Consider the following 15836-nt stretch of genomic DNA (forward strand, 5'->3'; position numbering starts at 1 on the left):
CAGCATCCTCCGTCTTCCCGGAGAGCAGCCGGCAGCAGCGCGCCCGCCGGCTGGGGGGTGATGGCTGGGGGGCTCACAAGCATCCCTGAATTCACCCTGAGTTTCTTTTTTTCATGTTTCTGCTCTAGAGCAGAGAGAAGGGTATTTGTAGGGGTAAAATAATTTGCAATGGAAACGATAGGTTCTGAACAGACACAATTTTGCAAAATTTACGTCAAAACCCCGCAAATAGCTTGTAAGTGAGGAGAAAAAGGAAAAGAAATTTGGAACAAAAACCCCGAGAGTTTGAAATGCTGTTCATTTCCACGGTCGCTGAAATGCAGATGGAGCAAGGGTTTAAATTCAAGGGGAAGGCAGCAAATGCAATGTTTCTCTTTAAGTTTTGGGGAAGTCCCTGTCCCCTGGCACATGGAGGGCTTGCCACAACCATGCCACCACAGCCAAGTCACGGCCACCTCTCCCCACACCCCGTGGGACATGAGACACTTCGGTCTCCGCATGCAAACACCCATGCAAAACCCCCAGCCGCCGTTGCTGTCCCCCCAGGAGGAAGCGAAGGGCAGAGGGGCCAGCATGGGACCACGGCTGGGTCGCTTTTTCCAGCCTTTCCTCTCCCGCTTTGTCTCGCCCGAGTCGAGCTCCTTTGGGGAAGAGGCTGTTTTCCTCCCCGGCTGGGAAATGTCAGCACCACCTGCAAAATACTCGGCAGCGGCAGGGAACGCTGAGCAGCATCCCGCTGGTGTTCGAAGCATCCCCACATCCACCCTCCTCTCCATTCCTTCCTCATCTTCAAAAGCCTTCGCTGGCTCGGCCAGGAAATAGGATGTTTGTCCAGCACCGAACTCCAGCGTGCCCCCTCCCAGCCCAGAAACCCTGGGGAGCGAAGGACTCTGCAAAGCAATACGCGGAGGGAAAAGAAATGAGTAAATAACAAAACTATTTCCCATTTTCATCCTCCTGGCTAGAGAATTCGACTTGTTTTCAACAGTTTTTCATTGACTTCCCACATGCAACCCGTCGGCAGCCGTGTTTGCAGCGTAAGGGCAGGGCATCACCCTTTGCACATTGGTTTTTCATTGACTTCCTTCTTCCTGGCACCCCTTAGGTCACTTGGTGGCCTTGTGCGTGGGCTTGTGCTCTTGTCCGCATCCTTCGGGAACAGTCAGGTGCCAGGGAAGTCTTTCCGGATCGGAGCCGTGGTGTCCCCAGCGGCGCTGCCGCGGGCTCAGTGCTGCGGCCACCACGGGCTGCCAGCAGAAACCAAAGGGCTCCTGCTCCTTCCCCCATCCCCTGGATGCTTGGAAGCCCCATGAGATGACACTAGCTTCAAAGAGAAGGTTTAAGTATATATAGTGGGGAAAAATAAATGGAGGAATACATAATAAAATTAAATGGAAAAATAAAGCTGGCATCTGCTTGGAAACTCAGTTTTCATCAATCCAGAACTGAAACATCACTCACGAAAACACCCCAAATGGGATAATGCAATAGAAACCAGCGATATTTTCCTCAGCCAGAAGGTATTTCTAGGTTTTTATTTGTAGGCAATGCCTCCTGGAGCCCAGTGGGCTCCACGGGGAAAGGGGTTTGGGCAGAGCGTGGCAGCCCAGGGTGGGCAGATCCCTCCGGTGCCGGCAGCACCTCCACATGCCAAACCCGGAGCTGTAAACAGCACGGCAGAGCAAGACACTGCTTTCCCTGGGACACTTTCCAGCAAGAGAACACAACCTCTGCCGAAGCCATCTGCTGAAGGACCAGACGTGAAGGTGTTTTGAAAGTGGACTTTTCCTGCCCGTCCCCCTCTTGAGCACCTTGCTCCAACAATGGGACACAATGCCGGCAGGAGCAGCCTGCTTCGGCGCCAGACAAAGGGGCAAAGGATGCTGAGCTTTTTATTTTTCAAACCAGAATCAACACTGATGCATAAGTGTCCCATCAGCTGCTTTTCCCCCCTCCTCCCGCACCGCAGCACCCGGCGCAGAGCTCCATCCGAAGGCTGATGCTCCCTGCAGCTGGTGGGGCTGGGACCCCCGCGAGCCCCTCCAGGTCCCCAGCTCTCCCACGCGGCCTGGGAGCTATTTCTGGCGCGGGAAAGCCTCCGCCGGCTGCCAAAACCAGAAATCTGCAGGAAAGGGCCCGGCTGGGAGCCGCCTGCCGCACAATGCCAGCTCTGGGCAGTCCTGAGCCCCTTGCCAGGGATTTTGCCGGCGTTTCCGGGCTGTCTGCATCCCTGGGGCCGCGGGGCGATGTGACACTGTTTACAGGAAATACTGACTGAGGTTAAAGGAAAGAAACTCTGGATTTCTCCAGTGAAATGGGCACTTGAGCTTATTGCTTCCTCCCGGGGTGGCGGGGGCTGAGTGGAGACTTGCCCAGTTTTTGGTGAAAGAATAAAACAGGGAGGGCTGGGAAAAAAAAAGAGATGCGAAAGTGCTGAGGTCCTGCAAGCAGCATGGCCCTCGCGGCTGGGAACCGCAGCAGGTGGGGAGCATCTATAGCACCCGTGTGAGGATCCACGTTAAGGGTAAAAACACATCTCTGGGCTGCTTGGAGCTCGTTTGTGCTGGCATTTCGTTTGGCAGCAACTTGTTAAGTTGAATTTCTGGATGCACAAAATAGTGGGAGCCCCTTTTCTGCTACCCCCGTGTGGCAGGAGGGGTTTCCGGGGGGGGGTCCGTGGGTTTTCTCCTGTGTGGGGATACGCTACAAGGCATCTGAAAAGTTTAGTGGGGGAAGGATTGAGCAAATGGCCCTTCTGGTAGAATTTGGGGCTTTTTTGCAATAGGTCTGGAGCAGAGGCGTAGGGATGGCAGAAATGAGAGCAAAGTCCTGGGATCGTGGAGCAAATTGAGAGCTTAAAAAATACCAAAGTACATTTTTGTGCTTTTTTAACATTATAAAAAATTTAATTTCAATATGAAAACTCATCTGTTCAGACAAAAGAAAATGTAAGATTTAGTGAAACGCTTGAAAGCCACTCCTCAGGCTGCGGTCGGGGTGTTTTTCCTTGCCCTGCCTGGCTCTGACCGCTTGGGTAGGTTTGGCAAAGATTCACAGCGCTTTGTTGGACGTGAGTCTGCATTTTTTCAGAGCAGAAACCTTTCCAGCCAAAAATGCCTCTCTGCTCTCGTTTCGGGTTAAATCCTCAAGGATCTGTGTCCTTTTTCCTTGCAGCCTGGGGATTGCTGACAGCATCGCCTCCATGGCAAACATGCAGCCCTGGTGCTGCCGTGCATCCTCGGAAGGATGCTCCCAGCATGTGTGCTGCTGGTGGGATGGAAAATACAGCTGGGATTTTGGGTGTGATGGGTGGATACGGGGTCAAGGCAGTGCAGTGGGATCGGGCGGTGGGGTCTGCAGGCAGCCCCGCAGCCTCCCTCACACAGGTTTCCTGCAGGCAGGGTGTCAGATGCTGCGAGGAATATCGGCACAGCGAGGCTCTGCTCGCACGAGGTCATTGCAACATGTCCCTTGACATCAGCCCTATAATGCACGGTGCAGGCTATTACCCTCTGCTGCTCCTCACTCTGCCTTTTGCCCCATAGCCATGAGTTAATCCTGCTGTTGGGCTTGCTCGTAAGAGTTAGAGATGGAAACACTACTGTTTCCAGTCTTAAAGCATTCCCCTTTCAAATTCAGGAGATGCTGCTCAGACACACGGTGCTCCCAACTGTGTGCCCGTGGTGTTGAGTTTGGGGTGAAGCAGGGACGCAGTTGGAGTTATTCAGGGTTAGAGCAGCCACCGGAGCATTTCTGTGGTGTTGCCCCACCCTTAGAGATGCTCTCAGCAGATGGCCCAGTGTTTCAGTACAACACGCTTTTGTCAATAGATGCTGGTTATGAAGATGTGAGCGGCTACGAGTCCTCAGGCATGCAATTACCGTGTGTTTGGGTAGAGCCGAGTACTTATGTTGCTCTAAGGTGGCTTAAACGCTTATGCTCTTCTGCACACTCAAAGTGCCTTAAATCTTTATAGATTTTATCATGAACACTTGTGCTACCATAAGAAATGTTCAAAAGAAGACTGAAATGAAAAAAGCAGTCTTCTTTTTACTTAGAAAAAGCAAAGTAATGAGGACAAGCGAAAGCGCACTCATTCCTGTGCATGCATCTGCAGCGCTTGGACTTGCTATGGGGAAGCAGGGTGAGCTAGTGGGTCCTTGGGATCCCTGGTCTGCCGGGATCAGCTGGTGGAATCCCTGGGAGCATCTCACTGTTGGGAGCAATGGCAGCCAGCCTGCAGCAAGCGCTCCCGTGATGCTATGGGTTAGCCCACGTGGGGAGACCCGTGCAAAATAAGCTGAGACAGCTGAACACAACATGTACCAGCTCTCCGATGCTCACTCCCTGCCTAAGTGCTCTTATTCTGCCCTGATGCATGCTTTCATGTGGTCCGGACCAATCCATTTCCAAGTCATCACATTAAAAGCCTTAATTCATTTGTCATATGCACATGAAGTAGTAGTGCTGTGTGTTCTAGATAAGCAGTTCATGCTGAAAAGGAGATCAGCTTAAATTTTGCAACAGTAGAGAGCCTTTTAATGCCTTTTGTGAATTGTACCTTGCACCAGGGAGACATCTTACATTTTTTCAAGGGCGTTATATTTGCAGATCTGAGCTGCCACAATACTGCTGTGCCTCGTCAGGCAAAATCCCTGTTGCAGCACAGGTTGGAAACTGGAAAGCAACTGGGAAACAGCCTGGGTGGGGTATTTTCGGAAGGCTAAGCCTTCTGCGTTTGCCCCGCAGATGTCATGGCGCCCGCAGTACCGCAGCTCCAAGTTTCGGAACGTCTACGGGAAGGTGGCGAGCCGGGAGCACTGCTTTGATGGCATCCCCATCACCAAGAACGTCCATGACAACCATTTCTGCGCCGTCAACGCCCGCTTCCTCGCCATCGTGACAGAGAGCGCCGGTGGGGGCTCCTTCCTCGTCATCCCCCTTGAGCAGGTAAGATGTTTGGCCCCGGCGGAGGTGACTCCGATCTGGAGCCGGTCCCTAAGCGCAGGTGTGCAGATGCACGCTCCATCCCGGGAATCTCCTCCTGCAGCGGGATGTGTCAAAGTCTCTGCTGTCCTTTACTGCGGTTTTCTTGTGCGGAGAAGGGAGGATTTACAGCTGCCTTAGTGAATTGAGTTTTTTCTTTAGGAAGAAAATGAAACATTTATTAAAAGCATTTTTGGCATCTCTCAGTGAGCTCATGCTGGCAGGGTGGGCGCTGAGCACATCTCCAACCTGCCCCTTCGCAGCGGCAGAGGTCACTTGGGTTTGTGACCCCAGTGTTTCACCAACACAGCTCCCAGAATGCAGGGGAGTCCCCCTGGAGCCCCTTGTCCTGCTGAGCAGGTAGCAATCCTTGCCCTTTATTTGAGCTTGTCCATATAATCTCAGCCCTCAGATTTCACGCCCTGGACAGCCTGAGAGGGAGAGCACAGCTGCGCACGCAGTTTTCCTGTTGCAAAACCCCAGGGGCTTTTGCTTTCTGCACTGCAGCAGATGCCGCCTCACGCAGGATTTATTTTTAAGACTCCATCACCAAGCCGTAGCCCCTTACGAGCAGCCGATGCCCAGAAGCCGTGTGCTGTGCAGAGGGCTCTGGGCTTCGGTTTGCAGCTGTACCCATCTAAAGCACTTTGCACGGGAGAAGTGGCACATACACCTCTGCACTATCAATCCTGTTTGCAGCACGTATCCTTTCTCCCCACCATGCTGTGCTTTTGCTTCCCCAGCTAAGACTTTCCCCAGCTCTTTGCATGAGTATCCACATAAATCTGCACATCTCTTGCTCATTACATTTTAAATTCCCAGAAATTCAGCTGATACTTCAGAAACTGTCCCACGGGACCGCACTTGGTGTGCAGAAAGCGGTGCTTGGCGGGAGCGGTAGCTCCTGGCTGAGCCTTGTCCCCGTGACAGACGCAGAGCTGCGTCTCTTGGAGGAAAAGTCGGGCAGCAGCGACCTTGAACATGAAATAAATATTACCTTTGCTTTGCTCCCGAAACTTGAGCGCAGGGAACTGTACCACGGTTGAACTGATGCTGCTGCTCTCCTGCCAGTGCTCCAGTGTGTGGACCGGCAGCTCCGAGCTGGTACCCGCATCCCATCCCCGGGCATCCTGCCCTCAGCCCACGGCTCTTGGGCTGCAGGAGGGGACACAGGACTGAGTCACTCGTTCTCGGGAGCATTTTTGACATCGGAGGAGCTGCACTCACTCCCCTTAAGGATGCACCTACCCCATGTAACTTGAAGACACACCGCGTATAAAGACATACGACATGCATGGGGAGAAGATGGTTGTCTCTCAGGCTCCCAGACAGCAAAGTGGCAGTGCCAAACCTGCTGGGATTTCCAGCCAGGAGGGGAAGCTGGCAGAGCCGGCCGTGGTGGGATGGAGGAGCCCTCCCCTCTGAGCCCCTCCGCACCCTGTCTCCCCACGCCCTGGCATTCCTCTTAGACACTTCTCTAGACATGTAACGTTCACATCTCTTCTGAATTTCTCTTTAATTTCTGGAGTAGAGTCAGCTACAGATGGAAGAAATTATAATTAGCATTTTAATTGCAGCGCACAGCTTGACTCTTATTAATATTCGAAAAAACAGGAGCTTTGTCTGAGCACTTGGAGCACTCCAGCCCCATCTCTGCCTCCCTCCCCATGCCACCGAGCCCAAGCTGGGAGGATGCCCGTCCACACGCCACTTGCTCGTGGTCCTAAATCCTGAGCTAATAACCTGGTGTTGCCAGCAAATTACCTTTTTTTTCTGGCAAACATAGCCCAGTCCCAGTGGGATAAGAGCAGAGGGAGCACGATGCCATTTGCAACCTGTTCCAAAGGGATCGTCAGCCCCGTGCGGAAATCCTGTCAATATTGCACCAAATAAATCCCAGCCAGAGCAGACCTCGGCACTCCGTGTCAAGTGGCTGCACACGCCTTTGTACAATCTAATAATTTTTTTTTTTTTTTAAATAGGGACTGATTAGCTCATTAAAAGTAAACTAATTTTCTTTGGAAATCAGCAGCCCTCTAATTAATTGGCATCCATATTTAGCTGAACATAATTAAGGTAACCTAGATATTTCAGATCTACTCAGGATTTGATTTGCTGCCATCTTTTTTATTTTTTTACATTTCTGCCCTCTGTTCTGCTCAGAAATGTTCACCAGAAACCCCTCTGCTTTATGCTTCGAGTGACAATGCATTTTCATATGCTGGGCCATATGTTCCTCTGCCTGCACATCAGAAATGCTGGTTCCTTGTGCATTTACGTAGCGATCAAGGGGATGTGCAACCGCTTCTGCAAGGCTGCGTGGGCTGGAAAGATGGGGCACGGCTGCGTTTTGTTCCCCCGTCCTCCCTGAGCCTGTCCCCCCACCCCAAGCTGCAGCAGAGCTGGGGCAGGATCCCAAATTCTGGAGCCTCGGCCACTGGGAACCAGCCTTTCCCCAGCACTGCAAAGGTTTTGTGCTATAAATATCCATGGAGAGTGGGCGAAGGAGAGCTTGTGTGCTGGTGCTCGGGCTGAGGCTCGAGAAGACAATGATTTGCTCCCCAAACCATGGCGACAGAAAGATTTGGTCCAGACTTCAGCTGAAGGGGAGAGGACACCACATCGAAAATGTGTATTTTAAGTCAGTAATAATGGGTTGAGCTCCGTCATCACGAGCAAAATCCAATCTTGTTCGGACGGTGCAGTTCTGCTGGAAAGCAGCTCAGTAAAATTAAGTCCCCATTTGTGGTCCAACATGGACCATGCTTCTGCTCCATCTGCTCCGGACACGCTCCCGGCACCGGCCATCCCTCTGCGAGCCATCCCTCGTACTCTCTGCCTTGTAAAGGGATGCGTGGACAGAGAGGGGCTGAGCGAGAAGGACCTGTGAAATTATAGGAAAGCCAGATTTGGGCTCTGTTTTTAAAAAATCTGTGCAAAAATCCCAGAAACATCAGGAATGGTGTGGCTACATTTTTTTAGCAGAGAATGTGCTTAATTGGGAGAATCTGAGATCGGACATATTACAGCCCAAACAGCAGTGTTTTCTCCAGTGCTGCACATCCCTTAATGCCAACACTGAAATCCAGCATTGCCATCAACATCATCAACAGCACAAAGTCACACATGGAGGAGCCTTTGCCTCTTCTGGGCTTTCAAACACTCCAGGGTGCATTTCGTGGCATTTCCAGGCTTTTATCGGTAGCGATGAAGCATTTCTGTTCCTCTGAAAGGAAAGCCACAGCTCTCGCATCCATGTGTGACCCCAGAGCCGGGATGGGGCCATGCAGCCCCAGGAGCACCCGCTCTCCTGTTCCCAGGGGGTTTCCATCCCTAAACTGCTGTCTTCAGCTTCCGTCTGTTTAGTCTCCAAAATGCTTTAGCCTTATCCAAATGCGTGGGGAGCCCTGGAGCGCACTGGCCAGGGAAGGGACAAAATACGTGGCGGTTTTTGAAGATACTACAATTGCAGCCCCGAAGCCCGAGAGGTGCTCTCCTCCCAGTCCCAGGGTCAGGACAGCTTTTGGCAGCAGTTATTAAATCAAAAAATAAACTGGTGTGTTTGTGCTGCAGCTCACCTGCAACAACCAGCACCAAGGAAGCTTGGAGAGCCCGTGTGCTTTGGGCAGCACCAAGGCTTTGCTGGTCCTGGGCTGACCAAAACAGCTGGGGAAAAACCAGCTCCAGCAGTATGTGGATCTGTCTCAGCTGTGCCTGATTTAGTTGGCTTCATGTAAACTGGGCTGGGGCGGGGGGGGTATGCAGGGATTAGCTATAAGGGTGGAGTGGTGGTGTGTTGTGCAGCTTGTTGGGGTGGCTATGGGATGCTGCAGGGACCCCTGAGGGCAGCCTTTGCAGGAGAAGGGCAGCTGGCATCACTCAAGCTGCAATAGGAGGATTTTTGTTTCTACAGGGGATGAAGATAGCTTGTTTTCCACAGCCAGACAATGTTATCTGCCTGCACGGCTGAAGGAAGCAGTGAGCAGGAAAGGGGAGTCTCTGTTTACACGTAGGAAGCTGAAGTCCAAAGTTGTTGCTCACGCTGGCACTGCCTGTTGTAGCTGTGTTTGGCTGTGTGTGAGCTGCTCGAGCTGCCCATGGCGTGGGGCTGAGCGTGGGGCAGGTCCCTCACCCCACTGTGGGCAGGGCTGCCTTGCTGCCGGTGATGGATGGCTGTGCTGATGGTGTATGCCCTGGTGTGCAGAGGTGTGAGCAGGGAGGTCCTGTGGGCCTGGCGGGGGCCTGAGCCCCCCTGTGTCCCTGTGGGACACTGATGTCCATCTCTGCTGCTGTGGGGGCAGATGAGCTACCATGGTGCCCTGTACAAGCCTGCCTGGAACAGGGACAGCCCATGGAGGTGATTAGCCTGTGGCTAATCCCCATGGAGGTCCCAAACCTCCCCAGCAGCCCTGGGGAGGCAGGGACAGCAGTCGGACAAAGCCTGAGTTGTGCTGCAGGAAACCACTTGCAGGTATTGCCTCTCCCTTTGTTACCCAGCACAAAGGGATACAACAGAGGAACAGCCCCTGTATCGCAAGGAGCAGTGTCACCATCCCTTGTCTGCGCTGGGTTAACAGCAATAACCTGCGTGGGTGCCCCCCTGCCAGCTGTGTGCCAGGGTGGCAGCTGGTGAGCAGGAGGAGTGGGCTGTGTGCCCCAGGCAGCCCACCCTGGCTCTGGGATGGCTTGTCTTGGCTCAAGGTCCTGGTGGCATCTGCTCTGCCTGTGTGCTCATGGCATCACCCAAGGGACCCCTGTGCATGCCCCGCTCTGCGGGGACACCTACTTGCCAAGGCTGGGCAGAGAATGGGCAAGCTCATCACACAGCTGCTTTGCTTGCTTCTCAGAGCTGCTGCGCTTCAAACTACTGGGAGGTTTTCTGCAGGAAAAAATACAGAATTTTCTCTATTTCTCTGTACTATGAATCAATTTTCTTGTCCTTGGAGCTTTTCTACCTTTAAACTCAGGACACAGGAGACTGTCTTGGTCTGTACTACTTTTTTGTTTTCTGTGAATTTTTTTCTATCTGATTTTAGTCTGCAGGAGACATTTCCTTTAACCTAGAGTTGGCCAGGAAAAAAAAAAGACCTGAGGCTTACAAAAAAGCTGACACTTCAGCGTTACTATTCCGCATGGGAGCACAATCTGAAGTCCCTGCATTTATCAAGGAGATAACAGGAGAGCAGCTGTGGGAAGCCCAGACCTGGGCTCTGGCTGGTTTTAAGCACCTGGATCAGTCAAAAAGTGTCAGCATAAAAATTTAATGCTGCCCTGAGAGCTGGTGGTGGATCAGAGGAGGAAACAAGGCTTGAAAACGTGAGTCCTTGGGCCAACAGGGGCTTGGGAGGGGAAATATGGATTTTGCCCCCATTAGTGCTGCTGCATTTGCAGCAAAGCCTGGGGTCGAGCCTGGAGAAGCGAGAGCTCGGCTTTGCCTGGGCTATCGCAGTGCAGCCCTGCCTGCAATTGCCTGCCCCCTCTGCCGGTTAAAATAGAGAGAAACCCTGTCCCCACTGGGGAAAAGTGGCTTTTTGTTACCAATAAACATGGATTTATTTTTAGTGTCTATAATCCAATTTAACAGGGACATTATATGGGCTTTTGTCTTTTTAATTAACAAGCTTGAGCCTGGCTACTGCTTTTATGGTGCAGATAAATACTTCTGCAGCAAGGCTTTGGGGTTTTAATCTGTGCAAATTGTTTGTCAAAAGCTGCTGTGTGCATTGCTTTGTGGGTTTTAGGGCCACAGGGCTCTGTGGGTCCAGCGCGGCTGGAGAAGCTCATCTGATAGTTACCCCAAGCGCAGGCAGCGGGGGGCTGCCCTCTGCCTGGGCAGAAGATGGGACGCTTACGGCCCACAACAGTATTTATATTTAACTTAACGGTATTTCTATCCACACAAGGGGAGTAACTGATATTTAAATCTTCATCCTGGCAAAAATGGCATTAAGCAATGCTGATTTCTTTTCCTGCTTTATGACTTGCATGGTTTAGTTGTATAACAAAAAGAGTAACTAAGTCGTCTATAAGTTGATGTAATTTTTTATGGCAAGTAACCTGGTAAATCTGGGACCGTTTGTTTATCCCAAAGCACCCCTGAACATGGAGTTTGCCAGAGGCAGCGATAGCATCGTGACTCCTGGGGAAACTGAGGCACAGATACCTGTGATGTTTGCTCGAGGAGCATGGCGTGGAGGCTGAGGCAGAGATGCTGTCGGGCTGCCCCGCTGGTGGGGCTGCGCAGGGGCAGCTTCTGCCAGGGGAGAGGATGGCTAAGAGTGCTTGCTGTACAGAGGATAGTCACTAACACCTGCTTGGATTGCAGCCTTTCCCGCTTTCCCCTTCTCCGCCCCCCTCCCCGTGGCGAGGCTGGCTGGGGAAGGTGCCCGCGGACCCAAGGGGGTGGGAGATGCACAGCCAATAAAATCCGTAGGACTAAGCAGAAATCCTGCCTGGCTCTGCACACCCCTGCGTATTTCCACTGCTTGTTTAAAGAATACAAACACTGTTTTAGCAGGTGCTGGAGGATGCAGAGAGCACATCTCCCTCTCCTCCCTGTTTGAATTTCCCAGGTGTGACAGGCTGGGAAAAGGGGCGGCACTTCTCACTTGTGGTGTTATTTTCCTAGAGTTGCACATCTGGCTAAATAGCTTCTTCACTCAAAGGTGCCAGAACATGAGCTGAGCCTCTAGAATTTGTTTACTAGAAAGCTGGCTCTTGGCTTAGCGTTTTACTTACTGCTCTCATTCACAGGAGCAGTCAGGAAGCTTGGCAGTGTGTTCACAACCAGGTTACTCTCTGCAGGACCCAGAAGCACGTTCAGACATTTCCAGTGCCTGGAATTGATGTTTTGATGAACAATATTGTTGATTGCATGCGTGGATTTCTTTGTTTTGTTTTGTTTTTTTTCATGGATTTATATTACTGAGAATCCCTGGACCAGCTTCCAGCCAGGTCAGTTGTGTGCTCCACCCCTCCTGGGGGATGGTCCTGCTGGGAGCAGGTGTGGTTGCCCAATCTCCTCGGCCTTGGCTGGCTCTGGCCAAATTGGGGCCACGCAATCGCTGCCGTCTGGTGGTTTGCAGCTGCTGGAGGCTGGGTGTGTGTTCTGGCAGAAGGGGTGCTGCTGGGGAGAACAGAAAAGGTGGAGAAAGGCTTGAGGCATCTGTCTTTATATTTATTCAGTTGTTGGAGAGAAACATCTCCAATAGCAGCACCCTTCCACCTGCACATGGGAATTTCCTTGGGGAATTACCTGTGCAACTGCACAAGTGACTGGGGCAGCAAGTGCTGTCTCTTGGTGCAACACTTCCACTGCCCAGTAACCCATCCCCTCGCATTCAAGTTCTCACTGCTTTTTGCTTAAATAGCTTGTGTTGCAGATGTGATGCCCAGCTGTGCCTGGAGCCCTCCTCTTGCCTCCCCTTTCCCGTGGGCTCTCAGCTGGGACTGGTCCCCACTACCGTGTGGGGAAAATGTGTAGCCGGCAGCGCATCGTGGCAATGGGTTTTCTGGGTCCCTGCTGAGGGTTTGTCCAATTTCTCTCTTGCTTGTGTTGGTTCTGTTTGACTTGGTTCCTGATGAAGATCAGTTAACCTGCAGTGACCTTCCTTTGTACCAAAATCAGCCAGGGATCTGCCCCGTGTCAGGGAAATCTGTGTAATTTCCTCTTCTTTGGTTCTCGAGTAGGAGAGACCTTCTTTAAAAAGACAGCAGTAAATGTATTTACTCTTAATCTCAGCCACTGGAGACTTGGGTGTACTCAAGGATTTCCTGGGAAACCCTGTAAATCCCCTACGGCTCAGGCAGCGCTTCTCTGATCCCCCTCTGAAAGCTAATAAGGGATCAGGGAGCATCTGGGGGAAGCTGCTGGGTGGGGAAGGGTTGCCTGGCCTGGCCGGTCCCCGGGGCTGGTGGTGGGTGCTTCTTCCTCGGGAAGGTTCCTCACCCAGGGACAGGCTCTGAAGGTGCTGGTATTGATGCTGGATGGATGTTGCTCTTGTTTCTGTAAAGTTTTCTGTGCATGACTGATTTGAAGGTAGAGTTGAATAGAGGTTTTCGCCACACTTATAGAGCTTCATAGGAAACATGAAGATTTGGAAACGTTCTGGGCTTGTATTTCCAGGGAAGCTGGTGAAAAGCAGGTTCTATGAAATACATATATTAAAATGACTTATCTGAGCTTCCTGCTGGTTTGTTGCAAAGCAAATGTGGAGTCCTGCCATCGTGGGACTGAAGCTTGTGCTGCTCGGAGGGTCTGAAGTGATAACGCTTCCCATCACTTGAGTCTGATGATGGTTCACCGAGATGGACTCTGATATCAAAATTGCTCGTGAGCTCACACCGCTCACAGCAACGCTTTGATGACTTAGAGTGCTTAAAAGTGATGCTTCTAAGAATAAAGATGCTTTGCTCCTAGTGATGGTGTTCCCCTTCCCAGGGCAGTCCGACCTCCCAGGGCCGTGCGTCCAACCCTCCTGGGCTCTGCCCTTGCTGCTGGTCCAACTGTTCCCAAGGGAAGGCTTCCTTCTCAGTCACCAAGCAGCAAAATAACTGAATTCAACCAGCTTAAAAAATTCATTGTCCTTTCTTCCCTTTCCCCCCAGCCATAATATGAATAACTTTCTCCTTTTCAAGTCCTCCTAATCGCTCCAGCAAAGGGAGGGCTTTGAGGGGCTGCAGTTGCTGGAAGGTTTGCTCCTTCCAGTGCATGTCATGGAAAACGTCAGAGCTGCTGGAGCCCGGAGAGCCGCCCCGTGGCACAGCATGCTCTCGCTAAAGAGATGGTATCTGGGTCACTGAGCTTCCTCTAGCCAGGGGTCAGGGATCCAGCGATTAGGATTCACTGCGGCTTAATGCACGGCTGCTGACAAGGTCCCTCTAAGAATGACTAAATGGGAAGCTATGGCATGAATCCCTGATTTTTTTTCTTTCTTTTTATTTCCTTTATTTGGCTCCTTTTCTTTCAGGTGTCCTGGGCATGGGCACAACCTGCCACTGCTCTCGCACAAGGGCGAGGGCACAAGTGTGCCCTTGCTGTGGGCACACTGGCTGCCTTCAACTTATTCTAATCAAAACTCTTGATTTCTTGGGCAGAAACTATCCCTAGTAACCAAACTCTGTTTTGTCCTCTTGAAAGCCTAATGAATTTTGACAAAAACCATCAAAACTACCTTGCAAAGGAAATCACTCAGCTGGTTGCTCAAAATTAAAGTGATTCCATATTAACTTGTGCTGTTAAAAGGTCTGTCTGCCTGGAACTTAACAGCTGCTGCATGAATTTCTACTCTAGACAGTGTGTTAATAACGTCATGCTAATGCAAATATGAAAATAGGGGGAAAGCTAGATAATCTGAGCTGTTTGGGTAAGCAATGTCTGCTAGCCCACTTAATATAATGACCCATAAAGCTGTGCTTTGCATCCCATTAATTCAGGGGAGGGTCACTGGGTGGTGCCAGGAGGCAGACCTTCGTGCGCTAACGAAGCACTGATGTTGCTGCATTTCCCTCCACCTTCTGTGTCTCACCTTTGGGTTTTTCCTTCCCAAACCTTGGCTGCTTGTCCCAGTGGCTGCATCCCTGCAGCTCACGCTTTGCTCCGCATGATGCTTGTGTGCAGGATGAGACCCAAAGCACCTCATCCTCTCTCCAGGGCTGTGAGGCACAGGGCTGAGCTCCCCCACCCATGCCAGCTCCTCCTCACCTATGAAAGGAGGGCAGAATTTTTTTTTCTTGATGGGAAAACTTAAAGAACGTGAAAAATCAGATTTTTCTTCATAACTTTTCATGGCATGATTTTTGCAGTGGAGTTCGGGTAAGGGCAATAGCTGACTCAGGGGCTCTGCGGGTCTCCCCAGGCGATGGGCAGCTCTCGCCCCATGTCCCAAGCACCCGTCAGGGCAAACAGCCCCTCCTGGGTGCGCAGCCCAGCAAGGACACCCGAGGTACCGAGGCCCCAAGGAAACAGCTGCTGAACATGAGTGCCAGTTTTAGGTATCAGGATGTTTTCAGTGAAAAGCAACATATTCCTAAATCTGCCCCTCCACCCCTTTTGGAAAATTCAATTTACTGGAAAACTAATTTTTTCATCAAATTTGTTTTCTAGGCTCTGCATTGGAAAGACTTTATCTTTATTTAAATGAAGGGTTTGTCTTCCCTAATGATTTCCCTTGTGTTATGGCCCACATATTCTCAGCGCTTGGTCAGTCGATGCTCCTCCTCGGGCCTCGCTTTTCCTGGGGACCGTTGGCTCCCAGCATGGAGATCTTAGCGTCTTGGGGGGATCCCTGAGATGCTGGGGGCCATTGCCCCCCACCATCCAGGTTTGGTGTGACAGGGACTTCCCAAGGAGCTGTCTTTGCCACTAAGTAAAAGGAAAATTTAAAATCCACGGGTGATGCGTACTTTAATGTATTGCCCTTCCTGTGGGATGCTCCAGTGTTTGCAGTGGTGCTTGATGTAATCTAGGCAAAGAAAAGTATCCTGGGGGGCAGGAGGAGGGATGCGCGGCTGCGGGGATTCAGGGGACCATCCTTCTGGCCGCGGCACCATCCAGAGCCTCTGGAGGCTTGGGTCACCCTGGCAAAACTGTCAGAAAGTCACTTTGCTTGTTTTTATCCCTAAAAACCTGAACTGATGTATAATAGCACTAATAAAACCCAAGTCTGGGGCATCAACCAGGAAAACGCCCTTTCAGCTGTTTGATAATGTCAGAAATGTTGTGTATGTCGATCACTGATGCTTATCTGGGGCAAAGCTGCCAGGTAAATGCAGGGAAGAAAATGCATTAGTGGATGGCAGGAGGCAGTTAAGGGTCCAGGGCTGAAGTGGCAGCTCAGATCTAAGCCAGG

The 15836-nt window shown here is 51.4% G+C and overlaps 1 protein-coding gene across 2 annotated transcripts in view; it reads left to right on the forward strand.

Annotated features, from left to right (window-relative positions):
• Positions 1-15836, forward strand: part of CORO2B (coronin 2B) — a 46148-nt gene that overhangs the window by 18257 nt on the left and 12055 nt on the right. For both annotated transcript variants that reach the window (XM_076348116.1, XM_076348118.1), the window contains exon 4: positions 4750-4950. In XM_076348116.1, the coding sequence (XP_076204231.1) occupies positions 4750-4950 (201 nt within the window). The remainder of the gene's footprint in view (positions 1-4749; positions 4951-15836) is intronic.

Source organism: Aptenodytes patagonicus, chromosome 10, assembly GCF_965638725.1.
Source record: "Aptenodytes patagonicus chromosome 10, bAptPat1.pri.cur, whole genome shotgun sequence".
Lineage (NCBI taxonomy): Eukaryota > Metazoa > Chordata > Aves > Sphenisciformes > Spheniscidae > Aptenodytes > Aptenodytes patagonicus.